At 43.7% G+C, this 23,616-nt stretch overlaps 3 protein-coding genes across 3 annotated transcripts in view; 1 reads left to right on the top strand and 2 right to left on the bottom strand.

The window, feature by feature from the left end:
• Positions 1–9,388, bottom strand: part of cbsa (cystathionine beta-synthase a) — a 15,977-nt gene extending 6,589 nt beyond the window's left edge. Inside the window, exons 1-11 of the mRNA XM_084152716.1 lie at positions 9,267–9,388; positions 4,921–5,226; positions 3,860–3,966; positions 2,785–2,919; positions 2,603–2,682; positions 2,235–2,439; positions 1,658–1,749; positions 1,230–1,355; positions 1,062–1,146; positions 653–758; positions 29–106 (exon numbers count right to left, since the gene is read on the bottom strand). Of these exons, the coding sequence (XP_084008842.1) occupies positions 29–106; positions 653–758; positions 1,062–1,146; positions 1,230–1,355; positions 1,658–1,749; positions 2,235–2,439; positions 2,603–2,682; positions 2,785–2,919; positions 3,860–3,966; positions 4,921–5,219 (1,313 nt within the window). The 5' untranslated portion in view covers positions 5,220–5,226; positions 9,267–9,388. The remainder of the gene's footprint in view (positions 1–28; positions 107–652; positions 759–1,061; positions 1,147–1,229; positions 1,356–1,657; positions 1,750–2,234; positions 2,440–2,602; positions 2,683–2,784; positions 2,920–3,859; positions 3,967–4,920; positions 5,227–9,266) is intronic.
• On the top strand, positions 5,412–14,161 carry LOC311109516 (uncharacterized protein; the record flags this gene model as incomplete). Its single annotated transcript, XM_084152435.1, has 3 exons — positions 5,412–5,432; positions 6,309–8,321; positions 14,100–14,161. The coding sequence occupies 2 exons, from the start codon at positions 5,412–5,414 to the stop codon at positions 7,362–7,364; spliced, it is 1,077 nt and encodes a 358-aa protein (XP_084008561.1). The 3' UTR covers positions 7,365–8,321; positions 14,100–14,161.
• LOC311109743 (splicing factor U2AF 35 kDa subunit-like) lies at positions 11,901–23,616 on the bottom strand. The gene is made up of 8 exons (XM_084152717.1): positions 23,166–23,616; positions 22,465–22,552; positions 17,545–17,611; positions 16,116–16,165; positions 14,175–14,273; positions 13,843–13,976; positions 13,048–13,140; positions 11,901–12,248 (listed from the first exon to the last, which is right to left on the bottom strand). Exons 1-8 carry the CDS (start codon positions 23,207–23,209, stop codon positions 12,086–12,088), a joined length of 738 nt encoding a protein of 245 aa, XP_084008843.1. The 5' UTR covers positions 23,210–23,616; the 3' UTR covers positions 11,901–12,085.

Genomic DNA, 23,616 nt, shown 5'->3' with positions numbered 1-23,616 from the left:
AGACCCACCAGGGTTTATTCAGACCCACCAGGGTTTGTTCACCATGATGTCTGACTCCTTCAGGAAGCCTTTCTGGAACATCCACTTGTCACTCAGGAACTTGGTCCTGAAAAAAAGAGAAGAGTTGTTGTTGGTTACTTCATCCACTGGGAACAGCTGTTAAATGGTTCAGATTAAAGAGAAGGGTTGTTGGTTACTTCATCCACTGGGAACAGCTGTTAAATGGTTCAGATTAAAGAGAAGGGTTGTTGGTTACTTCATCCACTGGGAACAACTGTTAAATGGTTCAGATTAAAGAGAAGGGTTGTTGGTTACTTCATCCACTGGGAACAACTGTTAAATGGTTCAGATTAAAGAGAAGGGTTGTTGGTTACTTCATCCACTGGGAACAACTGTTAAATGGTTCAGATTAAAGAGAAGGGTTGTTGGTTACTTCATCCACTGGGAACAGCTCTGTTAATGGTTCAGATTAAAGAGGGGATCATAAATCAGTGACGCCTGCATGAGGCAACAGCTGCAATATTCAGACATGGCCACAAGGGGTCAGGCTAAGCTAAACGCTGACAGATCATTAGATTCACTATAGAACTACAGTATATTATAGTCAAGTATAACAGTATATTTAATGATGGTCTAGACCCTGGTTCCTCACATGTAGTTGCGGATGGAGTCTGGCAGGATGACCACACACCGCTGGCCCTCCTTCAGGTCCTTGGCCACCCTCACCGCCGCTGCCATGGCCGTGCCCGAGCTGCCACCTGGCACAGGGGTCAAGAGACGGGCTCACTGGTGAACACTGGGCACACGTTGGCATGATGACTCGTGGCCAGGTCAACCCACAAATCAAAACTATGACATAGGCAGCGTTCCAGGTGGTTTTATTGAAGTGGGAATGTGCAGATGATCAGATATCCCAGTGTCTGGATAAGTATTGAATGCCACTTTAACCACATTCATTTGATGTGGGTATGTGCAATAAGGATGACCTGCAACATGGCCATAGAGTCGACACTGGTGACAGTGAGATGAATGACAGAGAGACTAAAAGGTGACAAACGTACCACACAGCAAGCCCTCATCTCTGACCAGCATACGGGACATGTTGAAGGACTCCTCATCGTTAGACTTGTACCAGCTATCCACCACCTACAGGTAAACACACACTGGTGAGGTAGTGTATGTGAGTGTGTATGTATGTGTGCGAGTGTGTGTGTGTCCATCTGACTCACTGATCTGTCCAGTACAGTGGGGATGAAGTCGTATCCGATGCCCTCCACCTCGTACTGGGTCTTGTCGGTCTTGTTCAGCTCCTCAGGTTCAGCCAGGATGGAGCCTTCAGGGTCCACACCGATGATCTGACCACACAAACCAGACAGAACCACACCACACCAGACCGAACCACACAGAACCACACCACACACACACAAGTTAACACGTTAACACCCAGTAAGGACTGCCATAGCCTCTGATCAGAACCAGAACCATTTCTATTCAGTCGTGTTGAAGTAGTGAATTTGAAGATCCAAGTTGAGACTGATTCTATTTGTATGGATCTTTCCATACTTGAATAGGAATTTCAATTGAAATGCTCTCAACCCTAGTCAGATGACACCTGGGGAGGGAAATGCTCCCAGGTGGACACCCAGAGCTCACTCACCTTGATGTCGGGGCACCTCTCCTTCAGTTTGCGGGCAATGCCAGTGATGGTGCCGCCTGTGCCCGCGCCTGCCACCAGCATGTCCACTTTACCTGCCAGGTCACAGATGAGGAGGGTGTCAGGTTAGCTCATACAGATGGAGACAAATCATGTAAATTAACAGTGTATCAATGAGGGCTACAAGCCAACACAACTGCTCAGACAACGCTTTGCTATTGACCAAAACCATGAGTTAAACCTTATTCAGACACACACACTTGTATAACAACGATTCTCAACTAGTGGGTCGCGACAAGGTTTTGAATGGGTCGTAGGTGTCGGAGTCAAATAAAAACGTGTTTAATATATTTTTTATTTTTTTGAGAGAAAAAAATACTCCATTCTGAACCTAAACCAGGTAAAAAGTGTGTAGAAATAATTTACTTACATTTCTAAATAACTTAATCTCTGCACTATTTTTCTTCAATCACAGTATTTTTTGAGAGCGAGAGTCAGAGAGAGAGAGAGAGCCAGTAAGACTAGAGAGAAGGAAAGACAGAACAACAGAGGGAGGGATCTGACAGGAAGTCTGTCTCACCGTCACACTGCTCCAGTATCTCCTCTGCTGTGGTGTCATAGTGGGCCAGGGGGTTACTAGGGTTACGGTACTGGTCCAGGATGTGAGAGTTGGGGATCTCATTCTTCAGACGCCAGGCCACGCCCACGTGAGACTCTGGGGAATCGAAGCGAGCGCTGGTGGGCGTACGGACGATCTCTGCGCCCAGGGCTCTCAAAACGTCCACCTGGGCGCACGCAAACACACAGACAGGCAGCGTTTTCATTATCATATGTGCAAACTTCACAATCAAATAGGTCCTGTGAAATTCCCAGAGAGGAGATTGATGAGGCAGGCATAGAGAAGTCCTAAATGATCTTCAGTTCCATAATGTAAATGGAGGGGCTTACCTTCTCCATGCTCATCTTCTCAGGCATGACAATGATACAGCGGTAACCCTTCACAGCTGCAGCCAGGGCCAGACCGATACCTGTCTCACACACACACACACACACACATTATTCAGTGAATCTACTACTAGAGAGACACATCCCTAATCATTTACTGTGATGTAACACACCCACACAGTTACCTGTATTCCCTGAGGTGGGCTCTATGATGGTGTCTCCTGGTTTCAGATGTCCTGCTCTCTCTGCATCCTCCACCATACGCAGACTGATCCTATCTTTCACACTGCCGCCCGCGTTGAAGTACTCACACTTGGCCACTGCACAGAGGCAAAACAGAATGATACACAATGGATTATCACACACAGATTCAAATGTTTTTAAATTCTGAATTAAAACACCACCTTGTCTGAAAATATCTGATAATGTAACCAGACCTGGGTCAAACATGTTCATTTCATTTAGTTTAGAGTTTGCACTTTTGGAGCTACTCCATTGGTTCCATTGTACCAGGCAAACTAAATCAAACTCAGCTCACAGTATCTGGAAGAATTTTACTTTCACGTATGCATCTGACCCATTGTGTAATATACAGTATGCTCAGACATTTATTATAAGCTTACACTATAAAATGTATGAAGCACAAGTGAGGTCATTCATTGCTGTGCTAAAGTCCTAAGCCAACAATAGAATTAAACTGTTACATTGGATACAATATAACTGGCAACAAATCCCAAATGGGATTATGGAGTCAAGCATGAAGGATTCTACAAAGTAGTCAGCTGAAACCCCCCCCCCTAAAAAAGGTCCAGACGCCCCAAAGTAAATCCAATTCACATGACTTCTTAAGCCGACCAATCAAAAAGGGTTTGACTGCCTGTGTTATATGTATGTCTAAACAGAAAGAGACGTTGAGGGGGAAGAGCGCCTTGAAGGCCCCCTCTCCTGTTTCAACAGTATTCTCTGGACTATGTCTAATTGGCAGATAATGCAAAGTTCAAGGATAAATGGGTGAAGGATAGGTTTTTCATGGTGGCACAGATAAATGGGTGAAGGATAGGTTTTATCATGGTGGCACGGATAAATGGGTGAAGGATAGGTTTTATCATGGTGGCACGGATAAATGGGTAACTCTCCGTGAGAAAAGTGCCCACACGAGGCTGAAACATTGCGTGGGAAACATTTCCACCCATGTAGCAAGTTAAGGTTTCTCCATTCATCCCAAAAGGGTTCTGAGAAAAGACACCCTGATCAACTCACAGATTTCACACTTGAGGCCGAAGGTCTTGGGGATCTTGTTCATGCACACCAGCGGGGTGTCACCGATCCTCTGGAGGATGTTGGTAAGGATTTTAGGGGCTTTGGTCCTGGAGGGAGGAGGGAGGGAGTTTAGCTGACTAACTCATTGAAGTTGATGAATGCTCAATGCTCATACAACATTGATGGAATCTGACTAAAAGATGGACAGGTGAACAAAGTGGAAATCAGTAGAGAAGGAGGAGGCAGGTGGAAGGAATAACAAAGGATTACCAGTCTTACTGTTGAGGGTTAGGATTACCAGTCTTACTGTTGCGGGTTAGGATTACCAGTCTTACTGTTGCGGGTTAGGATTACCAGTCTTACTGTTGAGGGTTAGGATTACCAGTCTTACTGTTGCGGGTTAGGATTACCAGTCTTACTGTTGAGGGTTAGGGTTACCAGTCTTACTGTTGAGGGTTAGGGTTACCAGTCTTACTGTTGAGGGTTAGGATTACCAGTCTTACTGTTGAGGGTTAGGGTTACCAGTCTTACTGTTGAGGGTTAGGGTTACCAGTCTTACTGTTGAGGGTTAGGATTACCAGTCTTACTGTTGAGGGTTAGGGTTACCAGTCTTACTGTTGAAGGTTAGGGTTACCAGTCTTACTGTTGAGGGTTAGGGTTACCAGTCTTACTGTTGAGGGTTAGGGTTACCAGTCTTACTGTTGAGGGTTAGGGTTACCAGTCTTACTGTTGAGGGTTAGGATTACCAGTTTTACTGAGGGTTACCAGTCTTACTGTTGAGGGTTAGGATTACCAGTCTTCTGTTGAGGGTTAGGATTACCAGTCTTCTGTTGAGGGTTAGGATTACCAGTCTTCTGTTGAGGGTTACCAGTCTTACTGTTGAGTGTTACCAGTCTTACTGCTGAGGGTTAGGGTTACCAGTCTTACTGTTGAGGGTTAGGGTTACCAGTCTTACTGTTGAGGGTTAGGGTTACCAGTCTTACTGTTGAGGGTTAGGGTTACCAGTCTTACTGTTGAGGGTTAGGGTTACCAGTCTTACTGTTGAGGGTTACCAGTCTTACTGTTGAGGGTGGGTGTGAGGGGAGTCGGCATGGTTGCCCCCCAGTCTCCAGGTGCACCGGCTGGGCAGGTCGGGACGGATCCACTTCCTCTCCCCCACCGCCTGGATGGTTCCAGCCATGTCCTCCACCTCTAGCTTGTCTCTGACGCCCCCCTTGGTTGGGAGTTGTGAAGGCCCTTCCTGGATCTTGGCGGATCCGTTGGCATCCCCGTTGCTGAAGCGTAGCCTGGCAGCGTGTGGGCACACAGTGCCGATAGGGCCCAGGACGCTGCTGTCTTTAAGGGAGGGTACCGCAGGCATGTCTCACCTGGGAAGGTAAATGGCACATGGGCTAGTAAATGGCACATGGGCTCCGTCCTGCTCTTAAGCACAGATCTAGGATCAGATTCCCCTTACCCCAGTCCTAATTGTAGCCGGTTAGTGGGAGGATAACTGATCTGACCCTGTATCTGTGGTTAGAGGGGAAGGAGCAGCAAAAGGCCAGTCTTCAGAATGTTTGTGGGATTCGAGGAGGTGCTGTCTGTCTGTCCGTCTCCTATTACACACTGCTGGACAGACTGACGACTTCTGACAAATTAGTCAGGAAGCCATTAAAGAATATTCCTGAAAAGAAATGTACACCAAAACAATTGTAAAAACGTTTGACCCCCAAGAGAGGTGCACACACACCTGACACCACCATGCATGGCATGCTGCATGTCCCTCTTAAGAGTGGTACTGCGAGCCCCACAGTTCAGTTACAAATTACTCAGGCAGACGCAGTACCTCAACACGTTTGACGTTTAAGTTAGTGAACTTCCTCAGGTCAATTTAAAAAAAACATTCACTTTGAATATGCGAAAGGCCAATTGCTAAATTGGCTCCTACACCTGAGTGGCTAGGCGTGAAGCGCTACAATGATTGAAAGAAATGTCCCTTGTCAAGAAAGGCTAATCATTAACGAGGTAATCGTGTGTGCCCAGCTAATTTGTATAGCCTATAGACCCAAGGTTATAGAAGACAACGTACTGTCCCTAACGTATTAACAAGACAACGTACTGTCCCTAACCTATTAACAAGACAACGTACTCTCCCTAACCTATTAACAAGACAATGTACTGTCCCTAACGTATTAACAAGACAACATACTGTCCCTAACGTATTAACAAGACAACATACTGTCCCTAACGTATTAACAAGACAACGTACTGTCCCTAACCTATTAACAAGACAACGTACTACCCTTAGCGTATTAACAAGACAACGTACTGTCCCTAAAGTATTAACAAGACAACATACTGTCCCTAACCTATTAACAAGACAACGTACTACCCTTAACGTATTAACAAGACAACGTACTGTCCCTAAAGTATTAACAAGACAATGTACTACCCTTAACGTATTAACAAGACAACATACTGTCCCAACGTATTAACAAGACAACGTACTGTCCCTAACCTATTAACAAGACAACGTACTGTCCCTAACCTATTAACAAGACAACGTACTGTCCCTAAAGTATTAACAAGACAACGTACTGTCCCTAACCTATTAACAAGACAACGTACTGTCCCTAACGTATTAACAAGACAACGTACTGTCCCTAAAGTATTAACAAGACAACGTACTGTCCCTAACGTATTAACAAGACAACGTACTGTCCCTAACGTATTAACAAGACAACGTACTGTCCCTAACGTATTAACAAGACAACATACTGTCCCTAACCTATTAACAAGACAACGTACTGTCCCTAACGTATTAACAAGACAACGTACTGTCCCTAACGTATTAACAAGACAACATACTGTCCCTAACGTATTAACAAGACAACGTACTGTCCCTAACGTATTAACAAGACAACGTACTGTCCCTAACGTATTAACAAGACAACATACTGTCCCTAACCTATTAACAAGACAACGTACTGTCCCTAACGTATTAACAAGACAACGTACTGTCCCTAACGTATTAACAAGACAACATACTGTCCCTAACGTATTAACAAGACAACGTACTGTCCCTAACGTATTAACAAGACAACGTACTGTCCCTAACGTATTAACAAGACAACATACTGTCCCTAACCTATTAACAAGACAACGTACTGTCCCTAACGTATTAACAAGACAACGTACTGTCCCTAACGTATTAACAAGACAACATACTGTCCCTAACCTATTAACAAGACAACATACTGTCCCTAACGTATTAACAAGACAACGTACTGTCCCTAACGTATTAACAAGACAACGTACTGTCCCTAACGTATTAACAAGACAACATACTGTCCCTAACCTATTAACAAGACAACGTACTGTCCCTAACGTATTAACAAGACAACGTACTGTCCCTAACGTATTAACAAGACAACATACTGTCCCTAACCTATTAACAAGACAACATACTGTCCCTAACGTATTAACAAGACAACGTACTGTCCCTAACCTATTAAAATGGGACTAATTCTTTGGATTCCCAGACAGAGAGTTCAGTCCATTTGGTTACCCCCGTCTAATACTAATATGCAGTGTACACTTCCAAGCAGCTGTTCAAATGGACCTCTTTCTGAACCGCGCTGAAGACACAAACCTCGCCTGAGTGGCTTGACACCAAATGACCAGCACACAATAAACCCACAGGAGAGCATTGTGTCCTTAGGAAAACAAGGTACGGTGGGAGACGGAGAGAGACCAAAGGAAACGTTCCTTTCTGAGCCAGTGCATTTCTTAATGGGACTACTACTACAGGTCTAGCTACTTCTGTTAAAGCGTAGGTCTACTACTGCTATGGCAGATATGGGAGCAGAGGGTTGAGTGTTCCTTGGGTGGGTTCATTTGCAATCTGATCCCCCTTGCAGACAGGTTCACTGAGTGGCAGTGAGGCTGAAATGGTCAGAGGTGTTGTGTTGCGTCACAGCTTGCCTAGGGTGTGTAACCAAACAAGTGGAGCAGACACCCTTCAGACCCAACAAACCGGTGGTAACAGTGTTATTACTACATGAGACAAACTGCCTTTGGAGATTTCTCTCAACAGATACTCTCAATACTTTTTAGCATCAGTTCGACAACAAACAGTGGTGCAACGCAAGAAGTATGATTTAAAAATAAAAAATTATCCTTTCAGAACTCCCAAAAGTAGTGGAATTAAAAGATAGTGTGCAATGATGTATAGCCTTGCAAAACAAAACAAAAAACAGGTAAATATCAAACAGGACAGTATCTACAACCCTATAATAATAAATAAAACTGCCCTAAAAAGACAGTGCCCAATAATGCCTTTCATAACTATTCAGAGGCAAAGCCATCAAGCCCATAGCGGACTAAACTCCATGGCAAAGGACGTTTCTGATGACTCCACCAACGGAGTGGAGCAGAGACCAGACTTTGTGGAATCTAGCAACGACTACATTATTCACTGAAGGTCAGTACTTTAAAACATGTAACTTATTAAACGCCTACCTTGTAATTGCGTGCCTTTGTTCGTTTGCTTTAATCCATACTTTTTCAATAAACTTTAATCAAATACAACCACAGACTTCACCTTAGGCGAATCAATGTAGTCGGAGCTAAATTCCACAAAGACTGGTCTCTGCTCCACTCTGGTGGAGCCGTCAGAAACGTCCTTCCCATGGAGTTTCGCCTGCTATGGGCTTGATGGCTTTGCCTCTGAATAGTTCTGACAGGCATTATTGAGCACTGTCTTTTTAGGGCCATACTAGAAACATATGCTTGGTTTAGTCCACTATCAGGGCCATGGCACAAGAGTGCACTCAATCATGACAAATTGTGGGGGGCAAAATGAACTGTATAGGTGTAGCTCAAATTCATTACCTGCAGCCCTCAGTCACCAGAACAGAAAGAGACAACAATAAATGTGCCATGTGATGAATGATTCACAGGTCAATTCATTCAATACTGTTTTTTCAAACGATAACATTTATTTCTCAACACAGAGCAATCATGTACTCAGTTCACATATAGTCCCATATGGTGGGTCAAAATAAGATTTTTTGGTGTGCATTTTAGCTAACCCTAACTCCTAAATGTACTGTACTTCTCCTACGAAAAGTGAAATCTGACGTTAATTTGACAAACGTTGGATCCCTTCTAGCCATGTTCGGAGGTTTCTGGGCCCCGGAAATAAACCACGTGCTTGTTAAAAACACGAACTGTCATTGTAGTACCCACCTCATACTATTATTTTGATTGCCATGACTCAGTAGGTATGTACACCATAATTATAAAAAATATATATACAAGGAGACAGGACTATATTTCGATGAATGAAACAGGGCATCATAAAAGAAACGTGCATCCAAAATAGCACTAACATCATCTTGCACGTGGTCGATCAGTTTCAACTTACCTATGTATCTGATGATCTGGGAATCTGGAGAGGTAAAGAATCGTCCACCGGCGATAGAAAGAGACTTTTAGAACAGTGCGATATTAAAGAGCACTTTCAGGGCGAGGAGCTTGGCCAATCGTTGGGGAAGAATGCATGTTTAGGGCGCACTTTGATTGGCTGCAGCGAGGGAGTCTATTTCTGCCCCTCCTCCAATCAGAGATGCAGATTTGGGGAAACGTTGGGGAAAACAAGTTATTAGTACATTGGGAAACGGTTGGAAGTCTACCAGGGATCTATTCATATTAATTTCCAAAAAGTGGAGAACCTATTCAAATGTTATTTTCAGAAACATCGGAGCCTATACGCAACTCGCGCATCACATGTGACATTCAATGCGTTAATGTGCCTTTCACGTATGGTTTATGGTCGTAAATATATTTTTTTGTAAATGTTACTATTCATTGTAAGGACTTTGTATTTTTCCAACTGGTGATCTGGGCATGTCATAGTTGCCCATGGTAATTTCAATGGAGTTGTTCACCTGCGTAACCATTAGACATAATCCGGATGGGTTCCTTTGGGGACATGGTCAGAACGCTTCCGTACTCGGAAAAATACTAGGTCAAATCATCACGTCGATGATCGTCAGCTCGGAGATCTAGAAAGAGGCTCGAGATCCCAGTCGGAGCTCGTTTTTTCTCCGAGTTCCCAGCTGTTTTGAACGCACTGAAGTAGTTCCCAGTTGTTTTGAACGCCTCTATACCAGGCGGTGTCAGAGGAAGGCCCTCAATATTGTGAAAGACTACAGCCACCCTAGTCATAGACTGTTCTCTCTGCTACCGCACGGCAAGCGGTACCGGAGTGCCAAGTCTAGGTCCAAAAGACTTCTCAACAGCTTCTACCCCCAAGCCATAAGACTCCTGAACAGCTAATCATTGCTACCCTAACTATTTGCACTGCCCTCCCACCCCATCTTTTTACACTGCTGCTACTCTTAATTATTTAGCTGCTACTCTTAATTATTTATTGTTGATAATCACAAGTTTACTGGAGAACTGAGACCAAGTAGAGACTTTGGACAGGGTGGATATGGTATAATAAAGGCAGTTTATTCAGAGGTAAAGATATCTGGAATCGCGTGCACGGACTCGTTCGTCAAACTCTTAGGGAGCTATCTGAAGAGAGCCCCGAAACATTGTGTGCAGACATTTTATGCAATAAATGAAGTAGGTTGAATCTAGTAGTTCTGATCTTCTGATTGGTCCTGATGAGTTGGGCGAGGTCCCCTCCAGGCTAGTGTCACTGTTGCATTGGCTCTGAGTCAGGTTCTCTGTCTTCAAATGTTCAGCCTAAAAGAGGGGGTTTTGTGTGTGTGTGTGTTAACAGTAATGATGTGTGTGTGTGTGTGTGTGTTTGTGTCAAGGCAGAACTCGTGAGTTGGAAGAACTGAGAGGCCTATGGCGTGGGTGTTGTCCTTGGCCACCTGCTGACAAGGCTGACAAGATAGGACCCTTTTGTCCATTGTTATTGGATTGGAACAGAACTTATAACCAGCTCCTGACCTAAATAGATCTTAGCACAACATTTTACTCAACATATCATATTCCATATTCACTATAACAAATATATTTACTACGACATTATGCATAGTCACTTTAACTCTACCCACATGTACATATTACTACAACTACCTCAACTAGCCGGTGCCCCCGCACATTGACTCTGCACCGGTACCCCCCTGTATATATAGCCTCCCTACTGTTATTTTACTTCTGCTCTTTTTCCTCAACACTTTGCTGTTTTATTTTACTTTTTTATAAAAAAATAAATGCACTGTTGGTTAAGGGCTGTAAGTAAGCATTTCACTGTAATGTCTGCACTTGTTGTATTCGGCGCATGTGGCCAATACAATTTGATTTGAACTATACAACTCATGACGCACTGGTAACTATTGGTGCGTTCAAAATAACTGGGAACTTGGACATCTCCGACTTCAGTGCGTTCAAAACAACTGGGAACTCGGAAAAAAACGATCATCCAACTCTGGAGATCGGCCCTTTTCTAGAGGTCCGAATGACGTTATGATTAGACCTCGTATTTTTCAGAATTCAAATGCTGCGATCAAAACAACAGGGAACTCTGCAAAACTCTGTTGCACATTTTGGTTTTTGTCCTAGCTACACAGCTGATTCAAATAATCAAAGCTTGATGAGATGGTTATTTGAATCAGCTGTGTAGTGCTAGGGTAAAAACCAAAACATGCACCCAGAGGGGGCCCCAGGACCGACCTTCGGAAACCCTGCATACATTACATTCAAACGTGTTGTAAATACAGAGGGATTTCTTAAACTCATTGCCTATGCCAGGGCTCTCCAATCCAATCCAACCATGTTCCTGGAGACCTACTGTCTTGTAGGTTTTCACTCCAACCCTAATCTAGCACAACTGATTCTAATAATTAGCTGGTTGATAAGCTGTTAGTTACAACTGGAGTTGGAGCAAAAAACCTACAGGAGGGTATCGCTCCAGGAACAGGGTTGGAGAGCCCTGGCCTCCGCTGTAGTGTAAACCCTTTCACCCAGTCTTCTCCCTGCTAGATTGTAACTCCCAACACCGACCAACTGCAGCAATAATAGAGGACATAGCAGAGAATCACTACAAAGTCTGTTTTATTGAGAAAGCAACGCAAGCTTGTATTTGTGTCTTTAAAAAAAGGGATAAAAGAAAAAAGAAATTAACGACGATTCCAACATGTCACACATTTTTCATCACGGGGGGAGGAGGGGGGGAGGGGGGACAAGGGGTGGAAGAGGGGGATAATTAGGTCTTGGCTCATCTTAAAATCTTCCAGAACGTTCCCGGTCCCTGGACCTCCGTTTCTCGCGGTCCCGTCCGCCTCCTCTGCCGCCATCGCCACCACGGCCACGGTCCCGGGAGCGAGAACGCCTTTCCCGGGATCGCGAGCGAGAGCGGTGTCCTCCTCCTCCTCCTCCTCCTTTGCTAGAAAGGGAGAAATAAAATGCTTGAACCACATAATGCCAGCACATGACTTAACCAGCCTAGAGAATACAAAAACAAAGGAGGCTTTTACATTAGTCAACTACCCAAATACCAGCGGTGGAAAAGTACCCAATCATCATACTTGAGTAAAAGTAAAGATACCGTAATAGAAAATGATTGAAGGTAGTCACCCAGTAAAATCCTACTTGAGTAAAAGTCAAAAAGTATTTGGTTTTAAATAAACATAAGTATCAAAAGTAAATGTAATTGCTAAAATATAATTAAGTATCAAAAGTAAAAAATCATTTAAAATTCCTTATATTAAGCAAACCAGACGGCACGATTTTCTTGTTTTTTTAAATTTACGAATAGCACACTGCAATACTCACACATAATTTACAAACAAAGCATGTATTTAGTGAGTCTGCCAGATCAGATGCAGTAGGGATGACCAGGGATTCTCTTTAAGTGCGTGAATTAGGCAATTTTCCTGTCCTGCTAAGCGTTCAAAATGTAACGAGTACTTTTGGGTGTCAGGGAAAATGTATGGAGTAAAAAGTACATACTTTTTTTTAGGAATGTAGTGAAGTAAAAGTAGTCAAAAATATAAAAAGTAAAGTACAGATACCCCCCAAAAACTACTTAAGTAGTACTTTCAAGTATTTTTACTTAAGTACTTTACACCACTGCCAAGTATGGTCTTGGATGCTTCACCATTCAATCTAAAACAGTCAAAAGTTGACAGTGACACAGAACAAGGTCTTCCTGGAATACAAACATTCCCTAGAATGTGTCATACCCTTTTCTACGGCGTCCATACAGGTCCCGGCGGAGTTCCCTGGAGATGGGTTTCAGGTGCATGAAGTTACAGAAGCCTCCTCTGGTGCACTCTCTGTGGATGGAAGGCAAGCAGGGGGTTAAAACTGTTACTGTGTGTGTGTGTGTGTGTGTGAAAAGCTTTACCAATCACCACCTGTATCCACTGAGTAGCACGTTTACCACCCTGCACTCCAAAGCAGAGGCCTAGCTAGCTACATGCATCTCTCCTGCTGGAGTTAGCCAAACAGTTCAACTGTAGCCTAAGCAAACGATGGGTAGTTCCAATGGAAAAACTCTTGAGGCTACGTCCCAAATGGCACCCTATTCCCTACATAGTGCACTACTTTTGACCAGGGCCCATAGGGAATAGGGTGCCATTTCAGACAGCCTGAGTTATATGCTGCAGGGAGACAGGCCTACATTCTTCCTGTTGGATAAGAGGTGGAAACTTAAGCTTTGCCCAGGTGTGTATTCACTAGGAACCAGACGGAACTAAATGGAAGCAAACTGAAAGAAACAGGGAGGGATCTATCTGAATTTGTCCAATAGAAACTCTCGTTTTCGGTGTAAAACGTTTTCCGTTTGGTGTAAATGGTTTACGTTGAAAAAAGTTTTAGGACTACTGATTACACCCCTGGTTTAGTCTGGAGTAAGAATATGGTGGAATGCAGTGCTGAAACAAGGCAAACAGATCACTATGTTCCTGGTTATTGTTGTTGGTCGCAGACACAGTGGTGTATAGATATATCAATCAGAAAGAGAGATTGACACTGACCCCATCTCATACTGCCGACAGCAGGCTTCCCTGAAGTCAGTGACCGGGGAGAGCTCTGAGTGGACAGGCTGACCGTTGAACCAGCGGTTGTTCAGGTCCATCACCGCTTTCTCTGCATCCTCTTCCCGCCGGAACTACACACACACACACACAGAGGGAGAGAAAGAGGCCATTTAGACAGATTCATGCTCTGATGAAGGTCGACTGACTATAAAGATCAGCTACTATAAAAAGGGGACGTTTTCCTGTTTCTCCAGACAGATTAACACAACACACTGAGGACGGATGCAGGGAGAATTTAACACGGCTGACATGGGATCTCTGACCCTCACCTTCACATAGACGTTGCCGACCAGATGGTCTCCGAGGTTGTCACACACGTTCATCTCCTCCACCTCTCCGTACTTCTCCTCCATCTCTGTGAAGACCTCCTGTAGGACCAGAAGATGGGGAAGGATCATAGGTGACAAAACTTTCACTGATTGATAAGTAAAGCAGCACCATGGAGACCCACTAGTCCAGACTTTATTTAAAGATCCACTAAAATCACTAGATCCACTAATAACTATACTGAACAAAAATATAAACGCAACATGCAACAATTTCAAAGACTTTACTGAGTTACAGTTCATATAAGGAAACCAGTCATTGAAATAAATTAGGTCCTAATCTATGGATTTCACAACTGGGAATACAGATATGTATCAGTTGGTAACAGATACCTTAAATAAAAAGGTAGGGGCGTGGATCAGAAAACCAGTCACCATCTGGTGTGATCACCATTTGCCTCATGCAGCGCGACATCTCCTTCGCATAGGGTTGATCAGGTTGTTGATTGTGGCCTGAGGAATGTTGTTCCACTCCTCTTCAATGGCTGTGCGAAGTTGCTGGATATTGGCGGGAACTGGAACACGCTGTCGTACATGTCGATCCAGAGCATCCCAAACATGCTCAAATGGGTGACATGTCTGGTGAGTATGCAGGCCATGGAACAACTGGGACATTTTCAGCTTCCAGGAATTGTGTACAGATCCTTGCGACATGGGGCCGTGCATTATCATGTGGCGGATGAATGGCACGACAATGGATCTCGTCACGGTATCGCTGTGCATTCAAATTGCCATTGATAAAATGCAATTGTGTTTGTTGGCCGTAGCTTATGCCTGCCCACACCATAACCCCACCATTGGGCACTCTGTTGACATCAGCAAACCTCTCGCCCACACGGTTGTGAGGCCGGTTGGATGTACTGCCAAATTCTCTAAAACGACATTGGAGGTGGCTTATGAGAGAAATTAACATTCAATTCTCTGGCAACAGTTCTGGTGGACATTCCTGCAGTCAGCATGCCAATTGCACGCTCCCTCAAAACTTGAGATATCTGTGGAATTGTGTTGTGTGACAAAACTGCACATTTTAAAAGTGGCCTTTTATTGTCCCTAGCACAAGGTGCACCTGTGTAATGATCATGCTGTTTAATCAGCTTCTTGATATCCCACACCTGTCAGGTGGATGGAATATCTTGGCAAAGGAGAAATGCTCACTAACAGGGATATAAACAAATTTGACCACAAAATGAGATAAATAATATTTTTGTGCGCATGTAAAATTTCTGGGATCTATTATTTCAGCTCATGAAACATGGGACCAACACTACATGTTGCGTTTCTATTTTTGCTCAGTGTAGATCCACTAATCACTAGACTGTATCTAGAGACCCAGTAGTCTAGACTCTTCTTTAAAGGCATTCTAAGCAGCAGCAGTAAACAACCACCTGCCCCTGGAAACGACCCCAACATGATTCTATTAATACTTTAGGAGGACAGGTCATCACCGCAGGTCAAACCAATGACATAATGCACTGACAAGAGGCCCTGTTCGAGAGCATCAAAACCATGATGTATCATGGGTAAATTGTGACCGACTAATCTACAAATAATATTGAGTAGTTATTTATGATACGAGGTGATTTGTAGATCAGTTAGCCTCGACTCGCCTTCAAAGTCAGCTGCAATGTCGAACATGCCCATGGTTTCTACACGGCTGACTTAGTCTCACTGAGGGTCTTTTCTATTACCCAACTACATATCCTCCGCTGTACAAATACTGCCCCTTTTACATCAGTGAACACTGAACAGGGCCAATATTGGCACAGCAGAATTGACCCCGTTTTGAAAGTAAATGGGAGAGAGGAAGTTGATACCGTGTAAAACAGGCAGGTTTAGCAGAGATAAGGTGAAACATCACAAGTCTCCCATGCCGAGGTCACTCACCTCAAAGAACTCGTCATAGTGCTCTTGCATCTCCACGTCGCTGACGGCACCTAAAACCATGAACAAATAACCAGTGAGAAAACAGCTATGTGGAGGCAGTGGCAGAGTCACTAAGCATTTGCATCAGCGCAATTTCAAATCCAACGATTTACGAGAATATAAAGACAAAATACCAAGCTAAACCATGAAACTAACGTACAGGTTAACTTTGTTTCATATTTGTCCTATAGCCATCATTTTAACTTTATGTTCAATTACTTTATCCCCCTTGGAAATCACCAGATAAACATTACAATGGTGCAACAGCTGAGTAAATCTGGCCAGTAATCTATTAGAATTGTAATTTTTATTTGATCAATTAGTTATTGTAAACATTAAGATGACGTTTTGCAACAACAACCTTAATGACATCGTCTCAGCACAAGCCAGGTCCAATGACGCCGTTTGAGAACACTGACAGTGAAGCTGGCTGGTGCTGAAACTGAGTGCCAACGAAGCTAGTATGAGCAAGAAATACATGCAAAACCAGAGTCTATTTAGGAAGTTGAAAGTCTAGCAAAATATAGAAACATTCAATGCATTTCAGAAGACGTTTTTCCATAACATACAACCTGAAAGAAAGGACCGCTTCCCATCTCTACCTGCCTGTGGTCTTGGTATTAAACTGAATGCAATAGAACGCAAGCATGATACATTTACTCATACTAATCGACATAAGAACCTAGGCTAGGTAAATATATACCTGACATCTTGTCAGTCAGAGGGGGTCTATGGGAAAGGTATGCTTTTCAGAGCTATTGATCAAGGGACGTCTGACCTTCTCCATCACAAAAATACTACTTCATAATTTATATTTCGCATGAGCAATAGTTCTTGTCATGGGGAAGGCTATACACACACAACTACACTGAGCCCATCACATCAGGTTCACAGTGAGGCCTCCAGGGAAAACGGTGTACATTTATGGGTTCAGCTAATAGGAATATAATAGCATATGGGTGTTGGGTGGGCAAATTCAATTCAGGTCTAGGCTACTAAAAACAAAACTAAATGTTTTCCAGGAAAAATATCTAAGCTATAGCTGTTTCCTGGCGAATGGAGGTGTTGTTGCAGTGTAGGTAGGAAGGTGTACACCAGATAACTGTATAATATAATGGAGGTGTTGTTGCAGCGTAGGTAGGAAGGTGTACACCAGAAATCTGTATAATATAATGGAGGTGTTGTTGCAGTGTAGGTAGGTAGGTGTCCACCAGATAACTGTATAGTATAATGGAGGTGTTGTTGCAGTGTAGGTAGGTAGGTGTCCACCAGATAACTGTATAGTATAATGGAGGTGTTGCAGTGTAGGTAGGAAGGTGTCCACCAGATAACTGTATAGTATAATGAGCGGTCCATGCCGCAGGGCCCTGCAAACGTAGGGGGAACTTACAGCGTATACCATCGGCAGACTGGGCAGTGTTTTGAGGGTTACGGTAAATGTTCAAGAGGGCAATGGTCTGAAATACAAAACGGACATTTTTGTGATACAGGTCAAGCAGAAATGGGGGTTTTGGGGGAAGAAAGTTAAATTAGATAAGGTATCATGCTCCTTACAACAGGCCCTGAAGAGAACACACTAGGGTCAGCTAAGACGTTCTCAATTTACACATTTGAAGCCATGACTAGCTTCATTAGTCCCCTCTATGGAACTCTGCTCTGAACCATAGAGTGCATGGTGTGATCTGAAATGCTGAAAGAGAAGGTAACTGTGTGTCTCCTGACCACAGACGTCTCTGCCAGGGCGTCACAGGAGGCTGCAATCACAAGGAACTCAGAACTAGTCATTGTAATGCCAGTTAAAGAGAGAGAGACATTACTGACAAGGGTTACTGGAGAGGTAGCAAGGACTTGTGTGTTAATGTGTTGATAATTCAATCCAATACATTTCCCCAAAGGAAATAGCTGTTTGTGAATAGGTTACAGTACAAAAGCCATCTAAGTAAAGCACATGTGAAGCCATCTCTGGAATAAGGAAGGAGGGAGGTGTTTGGCTAGTTCTGGGATCCTTGTTTGGAAAGTCAGTCATCAGAAGAGAACAGAACAGTGGCAGACAGACAGGACAGTGGGACAGACAGGATCCTGTGAGAGTCCACAGCCATACCTACCTACCTGTGTGAGAGGACAGGCATCAGCTCTGGTAAGACAGGGCTCAACACTGGGTACTGCTCACACAGTGGAGGGTTACAACTAGGTCTACACTCACCAAATGCTTAGAAGATGCATTACCCAATTACAGGACTTGTGCTCAAGGTAGTTTGGGATTTAAATTGGTCAACATAGCCTATAGAAGAATGGAATGTTTTTTTTTTTGAGTGGCTGAGAGATTGCGTATGAGAGGGCAGAGACTGAGGCAACATAAATATTTGACAATACAAAACAGATTGAGGAGCATCCTGTTTATTTATCTGGTAGTAATGGTTTGCTATTTAGGGGGGGGACTGGGAGGAGAAGTTACAGTAGCCGAAGTGTGAGAGAGGTACTGTAATGTTGGGTTCCCTGCTAACAGTGCTGAGGCAGTCCCTCACAGCTCGGCTGCTACGTGACCTACATATGGGGAGCAGGAGAAGAGGAGGGATTTCTGAACCCGAGGCTAACAGATCTTTGGACTTACAGCGAGAGGCGTCGGCCGTCTGTGCACTGTTTTGGGGGTTACGGTAGATGTTTTGAATCAAGATGGTCTGCCGGGGATGACAAGAATAAAAGAGATAAATCATTCAATTGAATTCTTGTAGATTCCAAATGAGTCTAGTTCCCTGATTGACGTAAATACGCTATTGTGTTTACTGACGTAGGAGTCGAATCTCTCCTTAGAATCTATGGGCTGTATTTCAGAGAAGTTGGGGTAGAGGACATTATTATTATTAGGACAGAATATGTGAGCGGAGCGAACCCAATTTGACTGGAGCGTGCAGCGAGTTTCCCAAAGGCTGGAGCGTGCAGCGAGTTTCCCAAAGGCTGGAGCGTCGGCCTTCTGGCCCGCTCCAGTAGCACTCACTTCCCGAGCTCAGGGCATGCCCGTCCCAGCATGCATTTGTAGTTTACCTGTGTGCCGTTATAGCCCCTTGCTTTAGCTACTGTCATCAAGTACGCTACATATTTTCATAAAGAAACTGATTTTTTTTTTTTTAATCAAGGTGATTTACAAAGATGAGGAGGAACAAGAGAGGGAGTGTGGTGATGTAGTGTCCACAACTAAAGAATCATTGTGGGGGGCCTCCCAGGTCTAAGGCACTGCATCGCAGTGTTGCGGCGTCACTACAGCCTGGGGTTTGATCCGTGACCGGGAGTCCCAAATGGCGGCGCACAATTGGCCCAGCGTCGTCCGGGTTAGGGGCTTTACTTGGCTCACCGCGCTCTTGCGACTCCTTGTGGTGGGCCGGGCGCCTGCAGGCTGACTTCGGTCATCAGTTGAACTGGGTTTCCTCCGACACATTTGGTGCGGCTGGCTTCCGGGTTAAGCGAGCGGGTGTTGCGAAGCGTGGCGGGTCATGTTTCTGAGGACGCATGACTCGACCTTCGCCTTTACCGAGCCCGTTGGGGAGTTGCAGCGGAGACAATATCGTCATCACGAGGGGAGAATAAAAATTAATGTGAAAAAATTGAATAATTGTGGAATCTGAAAAGACATATCCCGAAAGCATGATGGTGTACTTACTACGTGCACATGCTAACAGAAAGGAATGAGGTGGGTATCTAGCTAAACGTGTCATTGTAGCAAACTATTTATAAACTAAAATCAGATCTCTTAAAAGTTAGGCCATAATTGATTTTGGTCCAATAGGCCTGGCATATTACCTCTTTCAAGTAGTTTTCCATTTTGATAGGGTTATTTGACCTAAAATCCTTTGGGCCTAACCCCCCCCCCCCAAAAATGCATCCTGACCAGCCTGGCCTGAAGGGTGTTTAGCATCCCCAGTGGCTCTGCAAGCGCGGAGAGAGTATTCTTCGCCATTGGCCTGCTCTCCGAGCACCATCACATGAGCCTAAAGCCACAGACTGGCCAAACTCCTGTTTCTAAAAATGTATTCAAAAGGCACTGAGCATTTTTCATTTAATTTGTATTTAGCCTATATATATGCGCAATTTATAGACCATACTGATTTAATACAACAAAATGTGTGTGTGTCGCACTCGCAAATGCCTCACAATGTATTTATTTGTACGCTATAGCCTTGAAATAATTGAAATTGAGCTTAAATGATAAATTTCCTTCTTAGGGTACCTGTCTGGCTCCTGACCTATTTAGAGTGTTTATATGCTGTTTAATATGACATGTAGCCTATTTGAAATGATGAGCGCTTCTTACAGTTTATTTCTCTCCTGTGCGCGAAGAGCGGTTTTTAGCGGAGCGGTTGGAAAGGACATGGAGCGCGGGAGTGCTGAGCAAGGACCAGTCCAATGAACGGGATTTACAGACCGGCTCAACTCCGCCCACATGCTCTGGTAGAGGACGATCATCCAATCAGTCTTCTGATAGAAAGCTTTGTTTTGTTTCTCATGGTTCAGCATGGGGCCAGGCGCAACTATCCTGAGTTTGGAGACCTAGGGTTGAGTCAGATTAAGTCTTTTGATATGAACTGGCTGAGCTGTTCAATGAAGCACAATGACAGGGAAATTGAACTGCCATCGTGTCTATTGAATGTCTACCAAAGAGCCAGAGCCAGGCAAGCAGTCACTATAAATGAGGGGGGAGGTTGGCTGCATGTTCATGTGAATGTGTGCATAGTCAAAAGTACCAGGTTGGAGTAAAATATTTAACATTCAGGCTAACACTACTTCATTCCATTGAGGTTGTGCCGTCTGCCATTGCATCATGTATATCATAATCAGCAGTAGCCCACCAGTGGCTAGGGTGACCACATGTCCCGGATTGTGCAGGACACTCACGCATTTTATCAACAAAAAAGGGTAGATTTGTCTATATTTAAGTCAGATTTCCTATTCATTTGATGAAAATGTAATAATAATAATAATAATAATAATATGCCATTTAGCAGACGCTTTTATCCAAAGCGACTTAGTCATGCGTGCATACATTTTTGTGTATGGGTGGTCCCGGGGATCGAACCCACTACCTTGGCGTTACAAGCGCTGTGCTCTACCAGCTGAGCTACAGAGGACCACAAGTACATTCCAATCTGTCTCTTTTGCAGTCCCGTTGCGCTTATGACAAGATATATATTATAAGGACGTGGTACTGGTGATGTTGAACACAATCGTTGAGGATCTCTGATATTCTGCACAGCACAATACGAGACGGGCCAATGTCATATAGTCAACCAATCACATGTCAAATCCTTTCAGGATTTGCAGCGGACAGTGAGTAAACTACTTACAAAAAGTGTGCTTCTGATGAAAAGCTACAAAAGTAAGTAAATAGCTGTGTTAGACTGACAGATAAGGTAATTTGTAAGGCTCTCCATACTCAGTTGCTCATTCAACGTAATTGCTGCTACTTCACTCAATCCCATTTTTTAAAAGTCTTCCTTCCTAACCGTTTTAAATTCTCAGAACCAGAAATGGTTCCATGGCCAAATATTCCCTGACTTTCATAAAAACAGCCACACATGCGGTCTCTCCTTTCTGCATCACCAAATTTTGTGCGAGCTCGGCAAAAGAGTAGGCTTCATGTGCTTCAATTAGCTCAGTGCAGCTGCAAAAAACATGTATTCATGTAGGCTACACTGTCCCACGAATGTCTCGCAAAATCATCCTGTTTTCCCGCATTTGGATATTTTCAATGTGGTCACCCTACCAACAGCAGTTGCTTCTCTTCTGATTATAAATATTGACTGAGAGGCATTGACATGCTGCCAACCCTATCCACATAAATCATAATGCAGGTTCTCTGAAAGGCAACAGAACACAATGTTATATACACTTCTGTAGCTAAGCCCATCGTGGAATCTGAAATGTAAATGTACACAGGGTTAGTGGAAACAGCATCAAACATTTAGGCCTACTTTACATACATCTGCCCACATTATGTTATTGCAGTATGTGCGTAGGCCCATTGGAACATGGAAGCAACATTGCAAACATGAATGGAATTAGGGCTAATTGACAACACTGCAAAGTTTCAGTACTTCATTAATTATTATTTGATCCTACACAAGGTGAAGTCCATACGTCTATCTCCACACAAACAAGTAAACAATCAAATGTGAGTATAATCAGTCATGCTAGCTAGCTAACAAAGAAACCTAAGAAAGTCCTGAAATTCTAGTGGGCTATAACACAAACATTGGGCAATTGCTTACCATAAACCCCTAGCTAACGAATCATATTCAAGACATAGAAGCACGCTTACCTGGCTGAAAGTTGGCTTGTTGTGCAACCTAGAGCAGCGGTCCCCATGTCGGCATGCTCCAATTTTAAAGTAGAATGAACAATTGACCCTTGAATATGGACAAGAACATAAACAAATTAGATGTTGATAGCTGGCTATGTTAGTGTTTGCTTTGTATAGTTTTGTTGCTGCATCTAGCTAGCTACAATGGAAAACAAAAACATGATTCGTTGTGCTTGTGCAGTAGGCTACCAAGCCACTGGAGTCGTCTCTCGGGGCAAAGCTAAAGAGGTGGAGTTAGCTAGCTACAGTAGCACGCTAGTTAGCTGCAGATTAGCTTAGCAAGCTAAACCGAGGTTATACAAACTAGCTAGCTAACTATTTAGCTACTAACTTGTAAAACATGTGATACTAGATTCATTAAGAAAACAAAGACTGGTTTAGCTTAGTCTGGCCGATTTGGAGGGATACTGACGCGACGCAGCACATGCCACATTTTCAAACCAAGCCGCCTCCTCCATTCAAGCAAGTTAGCTAGCCTCCTACAGTATAGTCAGGAAGCTACGCTAGCTAGCTAGCCACACAAGTCTGAATGAAAAGCCACGGGTGCAGCAGCAGTCGTATTTGTAAGTAAACTGATAGCTTGTTGGGTTAAAACGTGCACGTTTTACCGAATATGCGTTATTATTTCAGCAGTTTCACAAAAAGACGAAATAACCTACTTGTCTTTCTCTGTGCCGAAAATGGAGGCCAGGTACTCCGCCATCTTCGGTTTGTCAACTAAACTGTGCTCTACGTCATGTATTCAACGCTTGCCGCTTTTTCGATAGAGACGAAAGTTGTGCTCTTCGTTTTTGTCGTTTGCATACGCTCTTGTCTTGTCTGTTTTTTTCTTCACAATATTCTCATGGGGGCGCAATTGCATCCATTTTGGTGTCATGATTAGGGCCAAAGATTATGATAACTAACCCTTTCATCTGTTTAGAGGTCTGTAGAAAATATATATTTATAGACTGGGTGGTTCGAGCCCTGAATGCCGATTGGCTGAAAGCCGTGGTATATCAGACCGTATACCATTGGTATGACTAAATATTTATTATTACTGCTCTATTTATGTTGGTAACCAGTTTATAATAGCAATAAGTCACCTCAGGGGTTTGTGATATATGGCCA

This window comes from Coregonus lavaretus, assembly GCF_964263955.1.
Source record: "Coregonus lavaretus genome assembly, chromosome: 35".
NCBI classification, from domain to species: Eukaryota; Metazoa; Chordata; class Actinopteri; order Salmoniformes; family Salmonidae; genus Coregonus; species Coregonus lavaretus.
This window is presented reverse-complemented; position numbering and strand designations above follow the sequence as displayed.